The sequence below is a fragment of the Saimiri boliviensis genome, chromosome 15 (genome assembly GCF_048565385.1).
Source record: "Saimiri boliviensis isolate mSaiBol1 chromosome 15, mSaiBol1.pri, whole genome shotgun sequence".
In the NCBI taxonomy this organism is placed as follows: domain Eukaryota; kingdom Metazoa; phylum Chordata; class Mammalia; order Primates; family Cebidae; genus Saimiri; species Saimiri boliviensis.
The window spans coordinates 28,020,684-28,036,812 of NC_133463.1; the positions used below are offsets into that span (position 1 = coordinate 28,020,684).

Genomic DNA, 16,129 nt, shown 5'->3' on the forward strand with positions numbered 1-16,129 from the left:
ATTTCTGGTAACTGAATTGCCTCTTCTTTTCTCCTTATCCCCGACTTGTAACTGCTGTTCATCAGAAAGTCATTGGAAAGCTTTAGGTTGGAATAAACTCTATAGTTAATTATATTTTCTGAATCTCATCATTTAAGGTTGACACAATATATACTTTATGAATTACTGTGTCTCTTTAAATTCCTTATATCCTAACCATGAAGGTGATGGCATTTGGAGTTGGGGACTTTGGAGGTGATTAAGTCATGAGGGCTAATCTCATGAATGGAATTAGTATCCTTAAAAAAGAGGTCTGAGGAAGTTGTTTACCTTTTCTACCATGTGAAGACACAAGGCTGGAAATGGCTGGCTGTGAATCAGGGAGCGGGCCCTCACCAGACACTGAATCTGCTAGGCCCTTGATCTTGGACCTCCCAGCCTCTTTATCTTTTCTTTGTGTAGAAATCCATTAATTCATCCAACAAACATTTATCCATTGATTATAATGTTCTGGGTACTTATGTGTAGCAGACAATGTAGGCTGTTGTCTAATTACAATTTCCCCATTTTTTCTTAATAATAGGATTCCAATTTTGTTCTGTTGATGGAAAGGAAGAAGCTGAGGCAAAATTAATATAAGTAGAGAGTTTAATTTGGGTCAAGCTGGAAGATGGCAACCTGGGAGCACAGATTCAAGTTGCCATGAATATGCACTCCATTTAGCAGCAGTTACAAGGACAATTTTAAAGGGAAAGAAGAGGCAGGTCCACTGTCAAGAATGTATATTAAAATAACATAAGCTATTGATCTGCAATACTATGTTCAACTGTAAAGTGTGGGTTATGGTGTCTAGTGCTACATTATTAGATACACTTGTAGCGACTTGTGCCAGTAACAAGCAGTTTTAAGAGATGGATACGGATGTCCTCTTTTTCCAGCTGGAACCATGGAGGGTGTAGAAGAAAAGAAGAAGGTTCTTGCTGTGTCACAAATCCTTAATAAAAAGCGAAGGAATTTCACAAAGCTGAAGATCAAGTGCCTGAGAAAGAAGTTTGCCCAAGAGATGCTGCGAAAGGCAAGGAGGAAGCTTATCTATGAAAAAGCAAAGCATTAGCACAAGGAATATAGGCAGATGTACAGAACTGAAATTTGAATGGCGAGGATGGCAAGGAAAGCTGGCAACTTCTATGTACCTGCAGAACCCAAATTAGCGTTTGTCATCAGGATCAGAGCTATCAATGGTGTGAGCCCAAAGGTCCGAAAGGTGTTGCAGCTTCTCCGCCTTGTCAAATCTTCAATGGAACCTTTGCGAAGCTCAACAAGGCTTCAGTTAACAAGCTGAGGATTGTAGAGCCATATATTGCATGGGGGTACCCAAATCTGAAGTCAGTAAATGAACTAATCTACAAACGTGGTTATGGCAAAATCAAACAGAAGAGAATTGCTTTGACAGATAACGCTCTGATTGCTCGATCTCTTGGAAAATATGGCATCATCTGCATGAAGGATCTGATTCATGAGATCTATACTGTTGGAAAACGCTTCAAAGAAGCAAATAACGTCCTGCGGCCCTTTAAATTATCTTCTCCATGAGGCGGAATGAAGAAAAAGACCACCCATTTTGTAGAAGGTGGAGATGCTGGCAACAGGGAGGATCAGATCAACAGGTGTATTAGAAGAATGAACATGATTATTTTTCTAAGCTGGTCAGTTAATAAAGAGTACCTGCTCTCAATTGGGGAAAAAAAAAAAAAGAGAGAGATGATACATAGCTCAACAGGTGGTTGTGGGGGAGTACAATGTGACTGCTGTCTCACGGGGCCTGATCATTTTTAAAGACTCACATCCCTTAGATAAAGGTTTTTTCTTTTCTCAGTTCTTCTCTGCATTCTTCCTTTTGCCATAAGCTTCAGGGAAATCTGGTCTAGCCTCAGCTCTAAGCCCACCTCCATGTGGTGAATCACAAATAGTCTTAACAGGTTTTGGTTATCCCTTTCTCTTTATCAGAGATAACAAAACTAAAATCTAAGTCCCCCAACTGACTAATTCGACCTGCTTTTGGCCAAGGGATTCCAAAGAAACCTGAAAAACTCGTTCAGGTTATGACTGAAGTAGAGTTTAGACACAGCTACCCAGTGTTAACATTAAAATAGCGATCCTCAGACTGATAGAACAGACCCTTTGTAGCAATGAGATACCAACTCCAAACTGCTTCTGGTCACATCACATGACAAATAACAGACCCTAAAGGAAATCAAAGTGTTCTTACCCCCAAATATATTTCTTTGACATATTTCAGAATGGCCCTGTCACTTGTGGGAAAAATTTACTTTCTCTAGAGAACCCTCTTCCCCTTCCATATGTTTTCCTGATCCAGGAAAGATTTAACTGAGTCTGACACCTTTTCAGGTCTGCTAAGAGACATTTACCATCTATTCTCTTTGAGATCAGCTACCTGGAGGCTCCATCTATGTAACAAGAACATTGGCTCCCATAAGATCCCTTATCTTAACCACAAGACTTTCTTTCTGCTGACTTGAACTCTTTAGGCAAAGCTGAACTCTTTCAACCAACTGTCAATCAGGAAATCTTTGGATCCTCCTATGACCTGGAATTCTTCCCCTCCCAACTTTGAGATGCCCTGTTTTTCCAGGCCAAACCAATATAAACCTTACGTAAATTGATTATGTTTTTGCCTGTAGTTTTTCTCTCTCTAAAGTGTGTAAAATCAAGCTGTAACCCAACTACCTTGGGCACATGTTCTCAAGACCTCCTGAGGTCGTTGTCCTTACATTTGGCTCAGAATAAATCTCTTCAAATATTTTACACAGTTTGGCATTTTTCATCCACATGTCTGTGACACATTTCTAGCCAATAGGACATGTAGGGAAGTCTGCAGAGGGGCTTCTGGAATAGACATTTCACACCATCTTATAAAAATTGTATTCAGAAATAAATAATTCTCTTCTGGTGCTGCGCATTGTCATGTCTCCATGGAAGGTCTGGAACACTGGTGGCCATCTTGGCCCTGGGAAGGGTAGGAGATAGTTTGAGGAGGCAACTAGGTCTGCTGTGCACAGCAGAGCAGTGAGAAATAGAAACGAAATCCTAGGCTTCACAGTCAACTGAATGGATCCCCATTGGCCAAGGGGACCACAGAGAAACCTTAAAAACTAAGTTCTCAGCCATGACAGGATGGGAGGTCAGACATATCTCATTATACCTCTTCCCTTGCTAATTGCCATTAGACTTTCCTTCCTAAGAGTTAAAAAGGAACCAGCCCTTTTGAAAGACTTGCTGGACTCTTTTTTTTGTGGTTTTGACAGTACAACTGACCAGCATTCCTTTCTGGTAAGTGACTACCATGGACTGGTTCTGGCTGATTTACAGAGGGCGTGTCTTCTGTTTCACATTTTAAAGTATACAGCTTAATTTTAATGCATTGAAATGTTAAGTTTCCACCCCAAAGTGAACATGGGGCATATGAAACATGAACGTTTGCTTATTGTGCATGTGAGTGCCTCCCCTTTGTGAATATTCATAACTCCTTCTATAACCTGTTGAATATGTATACTTAGCCAATCCGTTCAGCCTAATTCCTGTCTCATTCTTCCTTCTTTAAAGTGCCTACTTCCAGTTTCTGACAGAGGCTATGCTTCCCAGATTGCAGGATGGCCAGCCTGCAGGCTGCAAACTTTTACGAGAAATAAAGCACTCCACTCCAAACCTATGAACCTTGTGATTCTTAAGCTGACAAGAAATGGAAGTAAACTGAAGAATTATTCAAACCCAGAAACACCTCCTTCTAGTTTTCTTGTTTTAAAAATCATTTTGAGTAGTTACTTGTAGTTAATAGTTATGCTAGACTCCTGAGATGACAAATAGAAGAAGATATTATTCCCAAGAGGCTCACAGCATGGTCAGAGGAACAAGTTAAATAATAGTTTAAGATTGTTGATATGGCTTATGAATGTAAGCCTAGTGCTTTGGGAGGCCAAGGTGGGTGGATCACCTGAGGTCAGGAGTTCAAGACCATCCTGGCCAACATGATGAAACCCCTGTCTCTGCTAAAAATACAAAAATTAGCTGGGCATGGTGGCACGCACCTGTAATTCCAGCTACTGGGGAGGCTGAGGCAGGAGAATCTCTTGAACCCGGAAGGTAGAGGTTGCAGTGAGCCGAGAACATGCCACTGCACTCCAGCCTGGCAACAGAGAAAAAAAAAAAAAAAAAAAAATTGTCATGCTAAAGGAGGACAGAGGTTAAATTCAAACGCAACATGCTAGTTTCAAACTAACTATAAAACTGAGTTAGAAAAGAGAAGCAGATCAAGAGTAAATGTTTTGTAAAGTTACCTCTTGAAGGAAAACATTTCCAAATTTTCCTGCAAATAAAAACCTACACAATATATTTGATTAGATATTTCTCTCTCCTCCAAACTCTTTCTTATTACAGCAGAAAAGATTAATTAACATTTGTTAATTAATATTATTTTTCCAATAAATATAAAAATGAGGCTGGGCATGATGGCTCATGTCTATAAGTCCAACACTTTGGGAGGGTAAGGTGGGAGGATTGCTGGAGACCAGGAGTTCAAGACCAGTCTGGGTAATACAGTGAGACCCCTGTCTCTACAAAACTCAAAAATAAACTTAGCTGGGCATGGTGGTGGATGCCTGTAGTTCTGGCTTCTTGGGAGGCTAAGGCAGAAGGATTCCTTGAGCCTAGGAGTTCAAGATTGTAATGGGCTTTGATTGTGCCATCGTACTCCAGCCTAAGAAAGATACAAAGTTGTAGTTTCAACGCATAGCTGCAACTAGTACAAGGAAAATTTTTTTTACCTTAATTTTTTCTATCTTAATATTTTAAACATGATAGTGTAAGTATTCAGTTACAAAGAATGTGCTATTCGTTATTCAAAGGAACTGAATCTCAGGTTGCAGATTTCTCTCCCATTTCTCTTACAGCACTCAACTGAGAATTGTAATCAGTTGTTTGCTAGGATAATTAAAGTGTATTTTTAATCTCGATTCCAAATGGAGCTGTTGGAAGCAGAGACAGATTACCTTAATTTCACAGTTAAGTGAAGCTGGGTGACCCTTATCTGTATCTCAGATGTTCCCGCAGCTTTCATTGTTCATGAATGCTGCTGCCCCTAATTTGCAGTTTGAATGATGACTTCTATGCTTTCTTTTTGGAATTTTCAAGAATGGCTTTCCACAGACAAAGTAAAACAGAAGCTTGAGGCACTTTTTTCTTCTTCTAATTCAGGAGAAAAACAAATTGCTTTTATTCAGTAACACACAACACACCAGGCACACTCCTGCCCCTGGGCCTTAGCACTTACTGTTCCTTTGGCCTCACATTCATGCTATCTGCATGGCTCCGGCCTCCACTTCCCTACTCTCTCATTGAGACCTTTCTTTGCTATCCTACCTGAATTCCATCCCTTCCCTCCACTTTATTTTTATTTACTTTTCTGAGATGAAGTTTTGCACTTGTTGCCCAGGCTGGAGTGCAATGGTGCAATCTTGGCTCACTGCAACCTCCGCCTCCCGGGTTCAAGTGATTCTCCTGCCTCAGTCTCCCAAGTAGCTGGGATTACAGGCATGCTGTGCCCGGCTAATTTTTTTTTTTTTTTTTTTTTTTTTTTTTTTTTTTTTTTTTGAGACGGAGTTTCACTCTCGTTACCCAGGCTGGAGTGCAATGGCGCGATCTCGGCTCACCGCAACCTCCGCCTCCTGGGCTCAGGCAATTCTCCTGCCTCAGCCTCCTGAGTAGCTGGGATTACAGGCACGCGCCACCATGCCCAGCTAATTTTTTGTATTTTTAGTAGAGACGGGGTTTCACCATGTTGACCAGGATGGTCTCGATCTTTCGACCTCGTGATCCACCCGCCTCGGCCTCCCAAAGTGCTGGGATTACAGGCTTGAGCCACCGCGCCCGGCCAATTTTTTTGTATTTTTAATAGAGAAAGGGCTTCTCCATGTTGGTCAGGCTGATCTTGAACTCCCAACCTCAGGAGATCTGCCCACCTTGGCCTCCCAAAATGCTGGGATTATAGGCATGAGCCATGGTGCCTGGCCTTTTTGTTTGTTTGTTTTTGAGGCAGCGTTTTGCTCTGTTGCCCAGGCTGGGTTTCAGTGGCATGATCTTTGCTCACTACAACCTCTGTCTCCTGGGTTTACACAATTCTCTTGCCTCAAACTCCTGAGTAGCTGGGATTATAGGCAATCACCACCATATCCGGATAATTTTTGTATTTTTTTAGTAGAGACAGGGTTTCACTATGTTGGCCAAGCTGGTCTCAAACTCCTGACCTCGAGTGATCCGCTCACCTTGGCCTCCCAAAGTGCTGGGATTACAGGCTTGAGCCACTGCATCTGGCCTCTTCCCCTTCACTTTATATTCCCTTTCTCCATTTCACTTTTTTTCCTTATCAGTTTTCAATATCTACCATGCTCTATTAGGTACTTTTTTTTTTTTTTGACATGGAGTTTCACTCTTGTTACCCAGGCTGGAGTGCAATGGCATGATCTCGGCTCACTGCAACCTCCGCCTCCTGGGTTCAAGCAATTCTCCTGCCTCAGCCTCCCGAGTAGCTCGGACTACAGGCGTGCGCCACCATGCCCAGCTAATTTTTGTATTTTTAGTAGAGACAGGGTTTCACCATGTTGACCAGAATGGTTTCGATCTCTTGACCTCGTGATCCACCTGCCTTGGCCTCCCAAAGTGCTGGGATTACAGGTGTGAGCCACGGCGCCCGGCCTCTATTAAGTACTTTTTAATCTTATTATGTTTTCTCATCCAGAATGTAAACCCCACCCACTGAAGGCAGGGATTTTTGTCTACTTGTCTCTTTTCTTCACTGATGAATCTCCAGCGCCTAGAACAGTGCCTGGCATATTTAGGTGCTCAAGAAATATTTGTTCACTGATTTACAGTGGAATGAGGCCCAGCTTTGGAGTCATAAAGGCCTGGATTAGAATATAGGCATTCTGTTTGTCCTAGAATGCCTATATTCTAATCCAGTATGAAAGGGTTCAAGTGACTTCCGCCTTCTAGGTTCAAATGATTCTCCTGCCTCCACCTCCCAGTAGCTGGGATTACACGTGTGCACCACCACACACAGCTAATTTCTGTATTTTTAGTAGAGACAGTGTTTCTCCATGTTGGCCAGGCTGGTCTCAAACTCCTGACCTCAGGTGATCTGCCCGCCTCAGCCTCCCGAAGTGCTGGGATTACAGAAATAAGCCATCACATCTGGCTCCATGAGCTGTTCTTAAGTCTGTTTCCCATATTTTATTTTTTTCATACTTCTGAAAAAACTCCTTTCATACTTCTGAACCTCAGTTTTCTCACCTATAAAATGGAAATAACTACTTCACAAGGTAGTTTTAAGGGCTTAATGAGAAAATGGAGGAGTCATATGATATTTATTAGCCTTCTCCCTTTTCAAGTTGAAGAAAGACCTTAGAAATTTATTTTCTGATATTATTGCTCCTCTTTCCACAATTCTTTATGGGCATATCAGTCAGGATCATAAGCCCTTTAGAAGGTACAATCATTGGGTCAGCTGAAGAGAGTTTAATTTACAAAGCATCAATTGAGGACTGAGGTTAGGGGAAAATAGGACATAGAGAAGAAACCCAGGGAATAGCAGAGCAGCCATTACACCTAGGGCCAAAGGGTCAAGGGGAAGAAGCGATAATTAGGTAGAGTAGTTTGCCTTGCAAAGAGCCATGATTCTCTGGAACACAGCTAGCCCTAGGTGACATCACAGGAAGGGAACCAGGACATCAAATAGCCTACCCTCCTTTCTCCCTCAGATGATCTCTTGCCGGGCCTATCATCAGACCTAACCAAAAGCCAAGGGGCTTCTGCTCTCAGAGCCGAGAGCAGAAGGAAAAGAATGGAGAATGATTCTGCAGGACTAAAAGGAAGCTATCCAACCCAGTGCGCTTACTATGTATCAGGCACTTGCTCTGCAAGGTATCAAGAATAAAGATATGGCTCAACTTTCAATCAAGTCATAGTTGAGTTGGGATGACCGTCTAATAAACAGAACTTCAGTACAGTGTGGTAAGTTTCATACAAAAGTCAACACAGGGTGCTACGGACCTATATAAGACAGGCATCTCTTTCACAACTTAAATGTGACAGGAAGTGGGTGATGGCACTGGTGGTTTGACCGGGGAAGTCTCCTTGGAAATTACGGTTGGTAAAACAATTCAGAGATCATTTTATTTATTTATTTATTTATCCTTTTTTCTTTCTTTTTTGAAACAGGGTCTTACTTTATTGCTCCGGCTGGAATGCAGTGGCTTGATCATGGCTCACTGAAGCCTTGGCCTCCTGGGCTGAGGCAATCCTCCTATCTTGGCCTCTCTAGTAGGTAGGAGTACAGGTGCATGCCACCATGCCCAGCTATTTTTTTTTTTAGAGATGGGGTTTCACCATGTTTCTCAGACTGGTCTCGAACTCCTGAGCTCAAACTATCTGCCTGCCTTGGACTTCTAGTGTTAGAGTGAAGGTGTGAGCCACCTTGCCCAGCCTTCCTTAAAAGGTTTTTCTTATGAAACAGAAAAATGGGAGTGAGCGGGCGCAGTGGCTCATGCCTGTAATCTCAGCTTTGGGAGGCTGAGGCAGGTGGATAGCCTGAGTTCAGGAGTTTGAGACCAGGCTGGCCAACATAGTGAAAGTCCTATCTCTACTAAAAACACAAAAAATTAGCTAGGTGTGGTAGTGGGCACCTGTAATCCCAGTTGCTAGGGAGGCTGAGGTGGCAGAACTGCTTGAAGCAGGAAGGAGGTTGCAGTGGGCCGAGATTACGCCATTGCACTCCAGCCTGGGCAACAAGAACAAAACTCCATCTAAAAAAAAAGGGAGTATGGCATGGAAGTGAAGAAGTGAAGATGAGAGTGGAGGGTAGTGTGGGGTAATTTCAAAGCTTCTTCTCAGCTTTAACATTTTAAATATTTAGGTTTTTAAATTGTTATTGTCCTGTTACTTCTGAACAGTCAGACTGTGGATCTTTAATAAATGCAAACAAGTATAAAATCTTATAGCCAGGCATGGTAGTGCCAGTTTGGGAGGCAAAGGTGGGAAGATTGCTTGAGCCCAGGAGGCTGAGGCTGCAGTGAGGCATGATCACACCACTGCATTCCAGCCTGGGTGACAGTGAGACCCTGTCTCAAAACAAACACAAAAACAAAAACAGAACCTTTTCCTTGTTCTCAAAATTTGAGTTAAAAAATGCTTATAAAATAACTGGAATATAATGGTTGAAAATAAATAGTGTAAGTTTACTACGTAATGAAACAATGCAAACAGAGGACTAAACTAAATTTGGATTAGCTGCTAATAGACAAGTTTAATTTTGGCAAATATTCGCATTATTCACCATTCTCTTCAAATTTGTTTCCTTTAACATTCTCTTCATATTTATTGTTCTAACCTCCAAGAAAACTCTATTTGACTCTACATCTTGACGATTCCTTCTGTCCCTTCCTTCCCTCCCTCCCTCCTTTCCTTCTTTTCCCTTTCTTTTTCTCTTTCTTTCTTTTTCTTTCTTTCTTCTTCCTTCCTTTCCTTCCTTCCTCTCTTTCCTTCTTTCTCTCTTTCTTTTTCTTCCTTTCTTTCCTTTCTTGAAAGAATCTGCTCTGTCACCCAGGCTGGAGTGCAGGGGCGCCATCTCAGCTCACTGCAACCTCTGCCTCCAGGTTCAAGCGAGTCTCTTGCCTCAGCCTCCCAAATAGCTGGGAGTACAGGCGCATCACGACACCCCGCTAATTTTCTTATTTTAGTAGAGACAGGGTTTCACCATGTTGGCCAGGCTGGCCTTGAATTCCTGAGCTCAAGTGGTCCGCCCGACTCGGCTTCCCAAAGTGTGGAATTACAGGCATGAACCACTGCGCTGGGCCCATCTTGACAATTTCTGACAAAAACAAGCAAATTCATGTAGCAGCTATGTATTGTTATATGAACGGTATCTATATATGAAATTTAAAGTTAAAAGTATACCCACAATATGGATGCGTGCAGTGCTCAAATTGCAATGGGGTGAGGGCTACGGGGATCAGGTTGTGGGAGAGGACCAAAAAGGGAAGGAAACATGCTTTTCTGGACTATTCTTCTTGGCACCATAATCTGTGACAGGCTTGCCACGTTACCGAGTTGGACAGCTGCAAGAGCCCAGTGAACTGAGTTTGGTGCACCGAGAGCTCTCACTGCACTAATTATTTTCTCTGTAATTAGATGTAATTATTGTGAAACATAGCGAGGAGCTTGTCCACAATAAAAATGGAACGAGAATTTCCGGAAGTATCCCTGGTACTGTGGCCTACACATGTCAAATGGCTGGGGGAAAACATAACCAACAATTATAAACAGAACTAGAGAGGGAAGCGTGGGCAGTTAGAAAGTAATACTTCAAACGGATTCACACGATGTTTGGATGTATCCTTCGGAAAGCCAAAGAAATGAGTCAAATCTGATCAGGGCAAACCCTAGCGAGGGCAAGCGAGGGGCGGAGCCCTGGGCTAGCTCGGAGGGAACTGCCCTTCTCCAGCCTAGAGCGGCTCACTGTAGCAGAACCTCCTACTTTTCCCGGTCCACGGGCTCTCGGGCCAGCCCCGCCTTCGTCCCCGGCCACGCCCACCCGCCGCGGCTCCGGCCCCGCCCGCCACCACGGACCGCTGCAGGCTCCGCCCCCCGTCGCGGCTCCCGGCTCCGCCCACCCTCTCTGGGCAGCTGCCGGAGGCGGGCGGGCGGCTCGCGGCCGGCGGCCGGGGGCGGGGCGGGAGGAGCCGTGCTCGGGAGCGGGAGGGGGATCCGCCGCGGAGTTACGGGAAAGTTGGTCCGAGTTTCCAGAGTTTCCCTCTGTGGTTCCCTGGGCTCGGCCGGCCGGTGCCCCGGCTCCTTTCCTCCTTTCGGCCTTCGCGGTCCACCGGGTCCCTCTCTCTGCCCCCGGCCGTCATGGAGCAGCCGCCGGCGCCTAAGAGGTAAGGAATCGGGGAGCGGGAAGAAGGAGGGAAGCTGCGCCGGCGGCCGCGGGGCGGGGGCGGCTAGGCCGGGCCCTGCAGCGACCCTCTCTCCGCCCGCCTGGCCCGAGCCCGGCGCGCCGAGGTCGGGAGGCGGGTCTGAGTGCCCCTCCGCGTCTGTCCACGGGGCGACTGGGGGCCTGAGGGGAGCGGGAGCCGGAGCCTCCCCCGCGGCCTGGCGCGTGGAAAGTCGGGTGGGCAGCGCCGGGTCCCCGCGGCCTGACCTCCCGGGGCGGGTGGGGTGATACCTCTTGGCAAGTTCACGAAGTCTGGGAGACCTAAAACCGGGGAATTATTGGTCGTCTTACAACCACGCAGACTTTCTTGTGAAGTAATGCTGCCTTTTTTGCTTCTTTGAGAAGGTGGTTTGCTTATGGCTAAGGAATTAAATATTAATAGCTACACAGTTTGTAAAACATTGTGGATGTGCTGCTCTGACAGGTGTTCCTCCCCCTACCCCCTCAAGTTCAAAAGTATTTATGGATGCAAGACAGTGGGAGGTTTAAATTAGACCCCCTCCCCCCAATATAGTTTTGCGTGTAAAAATAGTGCTGCTTTGGTATGGTATTTACTGTTATTAATAGTTTATATTTAATCTTTGATACGTATGTTGGAAATGTATGCATACAAGAGTGTATATGTTTGAACTACTGTTTGCAATGATCTTAGAAAGCCAAATCTAGGTTGTCCATTGACAGAAGTTCGTAATATTCATTCCTCTCTCCCCAGGAATGACTTAACGAATTGTTTGATGTTGCTAAAACATTTAACCTCAGTCTTTCATTTTTAACTTATAAAATAAGCATAGTAATCCCTCAGTGCTGTTGTGAAGATTAAAGAGTTCATATGCTTTCACACCTAGAGGTTCTTAGATGAAACGTGTCGTGTTCAAGAACATGGGATAATTGGAAAGTTAGGAACTTTGGGAGCTACTGTGAATTGTGTGACTAGACATGTGAGCCTTGAGGCCTGGAAGCCATCTGCTCAGGTGAAAAGACGGGATTTGTGAAGGGGTTTCCAAAAGCAACCTGCTGTCAGATATCTTGAGCAAGTCAATTGATAGATTCTTTTCTAGCATTTTGTAAGTTACTTGCATTCTACTCACTGGGCACGCTCTTAATACAATAGAAGAAAATTGGGCACTTTTTTCTTTTCTGGAAGAACTGGAAGGAGCACCTCTGAGAAAACACAATAGGCCAGTTTGAACAACTCTTAATTGAAGTGAATCTCTCTATTGATTAGCTGTACTGTAAGTTATCAGAATTTCATTAAAAGGTGTAAGGAATCCCTGCCCTTGTAGAGAGACCTTAGAGAACCTGGAGGAGTCAGGGGCAGGTGTAGGTGATAATTCCATGGTGATTTATACTTTTCAAAGTGTGGTTTTCCATTTAACAGACTTATTTTTAGCTTATTCAGAGACTTATTTTGGAGTATTTTGAAGGCAAAAGGTGTGTGACATCAATCCCTTATATCTGAATGCCTCTTAACATTTTTTCATAGCTTTTTCGTATTCATAATATGTAATCTTCATAGCAACCCTATGGAGTAGGTTGGGTTATAGGCATTAATCCTAGTTTACAGATGAGGATGTTGAGAGAGTTTGCCACATGGAAGGCTATAACAGGAATTACTGGCCGTTTTGCCCTTATTGATCATTATCTCTTAATAATGAAATATAGCTACGCATTTTGAGGTCATCCTTTTTGCCAGGAAATTTACGTATGCATTGTTTAAATCCTAAGAAATAGTAACCCTGGCTCTGCTGCTTATTATGCTACCTCTAAGTTCAATTTCTTCATCTGTAAAATGTATTGTGGGGATTAAATTATGTGATATGTAAAGCACCTGGGACAGAGCAAGACCCTGTCTCAAAATAACAAAAACAAAACAAAAACAACGAAAGATAATAGGGTCTGATTTAATAAACATTTATGTATCACAACTGAGTTTAAGAAATAAAATACGGGCCAGGTGCGGTGGCTCACACCTGTAATCCCAGCACTTTGGGAGGCCAAAGTGGGTGAATCACCTGAGGTTGGGAGCTTGAGACCAGCCAGACTAACATGGAGAAACCCTGTCTCTACTAAAAATACAAAATTAGCTGGGTGTGGTGGCGCATACCTGTAATCCCAGCTACTCGGGAGGCTAAGGCAGGAGAATCGCTTGAACCCAGGAGGTGGGGATTGCAGTGAGCCGAGATGATGATGCCATTGCACTCCAGCCTGGGCAACAAGCACCAAACTCTTTCTCAAAAAAAAAATAAAATATATATATATATATATATATATATATATATATGACCAATATATTTGAAGCCACTATGTGTTCAAATATATCCATCATATTTTATGTTTTCCTTATTAAGTGAGGCTCAAAGTGGTTAAATAATGTGGTCAAGTGGAGAAGGTGCCAGAATTCTGCATCTGATGGGCTACAAAGGCTGTGCAGTCTCTCATTGTATACAGTGATGCCTCTTTTTGAAACTCTATTTCTTATTCCATGATGTAGTGGTTATCTTCTTCTGTAATTTCCTGGTCTCTGTTGCTTATTCTGTTCTTAATCCCTGTAAAAGTGCCATTTTGCTTTTCTGCCTTGAATAACACTTCCTTAGTGCTGACTTTTACATGGCCTTATCGATGTTGATGTTCAAGTATGACTAGAAGAACCTCTGCTCAGTTGGCATTTTTAATTTTTTCAGGTAGGTCTTACTTTTTCTTTCATTTTTTCTTTTTTTTTTTTTTTTGAGATAGAGTCTTGCTCTGTTGCCAGGCTGGAGTTCAGTGGCGTGATCTCAGCTCACTGTAACCTCCGCCTCCTGGGTTCAAGCAATTCTCCTGCCTCAGCCTCCTGAGTAGCTAGGACTACAGGCGTTTGCCACCACACCCAGCTAATTTTTGTATTTTTAGTTAAGAGGGGGTTTCACCATGTTGGCCAGGATGGTCTTGAACTCTTGACCTCGTGATCCGCCTGCCTTGGCCTCCAAAAGTGCTGGGGTTACAGGTGTGAGCCACCGCACCCAGCGAGGTCTTACTCTTTCATTATCCCATGTAGTTTGTCACCAAAGCCTATCAGATTTTCTATTAAAAAGTTGGTGGATTTTTTCTCTTTTCTTTCCCAAGAGTACTAGCCCATACAACCTATTCCATGGTTTTATGACCCTCACTTTTGAATTGCAGCAGTAGCTTCTAGCTGGACACTTCAGTCCAGCAGTTTTCAAAAATATTTTATTTTTGTGGGTAACCCCCAACATGGGCACCGAGGAAGAAGAGCTGTGCAGACCCCAGGCACAATTAGTGCTTGAAGTATAACTTACTGTTTACTTATATCTAGCTTATATATATAATCACACTTAGTTCCATATAATCTTATATCTAGCTTAAATATATATATATAACACCTTACTTAGTTTTATATAACCTTTCTATATAATGTATTGTAATCAGAGCTGTACCGACACATTTGGTGCTGATTTAAATAATCTTTCTATATAATCCCATAGTAGTTTGTAGTAGGAGGAATGCCTAGAGCAGTCACAGACCACAAGCAAGTACATGGGAAAAACACCGAGGCCAGGACAAGAACCAATGACCAGGTGGTAGCGCCCCTGCCTGAAAGGGCACATGCTACATGGTAGGTCAGGGCCTAGACGGCAGCACTCAATACCCGCTGCATGGCTGGCTTGGAGTAAGAGTTATTCCTCCTGAAAAGGAGTGGCAGTACCTTGCATCCAGTTCTTGTGGAAGTAGGCCTCAGGCCTGAGATCCTGCGAACAACCGAGGAAGAAGAACCCCTCTAGTGTAATCGTGTCACCGCGGCTGTACACCCTGTCAGCTTTTTCGTGCTACTAGGCTGGCTCACACCATCCTCCTATAAATTATCTTAGAGAAGAGCACACTCTGTCAGCTCCCACTGCACTGGTTTACAGCATCCTTCTATAGGAATCCTTTGAAGTCTCCAGCCCCCAGATAAGAAGTGTTGCGCATGGCACTTGTTACATACAGCTCACCTCCTTGCCCCAGTGACCTAGTGGGGGTGGACCTCCTTTTTTGTACGTGACCCTCTAATACTATGCACGGCACAGCCCCCTACGGTACATGGCTCACCTCTCTAACTAGGTGACCTAATGGGGTGGCCCCCTCGCTTGCTACTCACGTGGTTATGTATGCCCTATCATTAAGCCTATAGATGACCTCATGACCCTTCCCCCTGCCTTGAACCTAATAAATGCAGATGTTTCTGGACGTTCCGGGCTTCGCCTGTCTCCTCTCATAGGTGGCTGGCTAGCCCCTGAGCCCAGCTGCTCTTTTCCAGTCCTGCTGTGTCCTGTCTCTTTGTTTCTTGGATCTAGCACCTCAGCACAGCAATAGGGGACACACCACAAGCCTGTGGGGCTGTGGCCCTACAATTTTGTTTTGTTTTGAGACGAAGTGGCTCAGTCTTGGCTCACTGCAACCCCCGCCTTCTGGGTTCAAGCGATTCTCGTACCTCAGGCTCTTGAGTCGCTGGGATTACAGGCGGGTGCCACTATGCCCAGTTCATTTTTGTGTTTTAGTTGAGACAGGGTTTCACCATGTTGGCTCGGTTGGTCTCCAGCTTCTCACCTCAGGTGATCCACCTGCCTCGGCCACCCAGAATACTGGGATTACAGGTGTGAGCCACCGTGCTTGGCACCCACTGTTCTTTATTTAGGTTATGGGCTGTGAGTAATCCCAGCTTTACCTTTGTCTACACTTTTCTTTTAGAAAAGTTTGTGTTACTTTTTGCCTAAAGAATAATATATGTTTTAGTCTTCCTTCAAAGCCTGCCTCATAAAGTATAATATCTTTTCTGAGTACTTTCTGGTCTGAGATATTTCACTAAATTCCTAACATATCCATTTGATTATATACCATCTTTTTTTTAAATTACAAAATTTTAGACATCCAAAAGATGATGAGGGCCTACTGCAGTGGTGCATGCCTTGTAGTCTCAGCACTTTGTGTGGCTGAAGTGGGAGGATTGCTGAAGCCCAGCAGTGGGAGGTTTCAGCGAGCTATGATTGTGTCATTGTACTCCAGCCTGGATGACAAAGTGAGACCCTGTCCCAAAGGAACAAATATAAAAACAAA

General features: G+C 43.8%; 1 protein-coding gene and 1 pseudogene across 1 annotated transcript in view; both read left to right on the forward strand.

Annotated features, from left to right (window-relative positions):
* The window catches only part of LOC141581437 (large ribosomal subunit protein uL30-like), a 102,831-nt pseudogene extending 99,791 nt beyond the window's left edge, over positions 1–3,040 (forward strand).
* A 7,729-nt stretch (positions 3,041–10,769) lies between these two features.
* STK3 (serine/threonine kinase 3) overlaps positions 10,770–16,129 on the forward strand; it is a 352,673-nt gene continuing 347,313 nt past the window's right edge. The window contains exon 1 of the mRNA XM_039464621.2: positions 10,770–10,982. Within this exon, the coding sequence (XP_039320555.1) occupies positions 10,957–10,982 (26 nt within the window). The 5' untranslated portion in view covers positions 10,770–10,956. The remainder of the gene's footprint in view (positions 10,983–16,129) is intronic.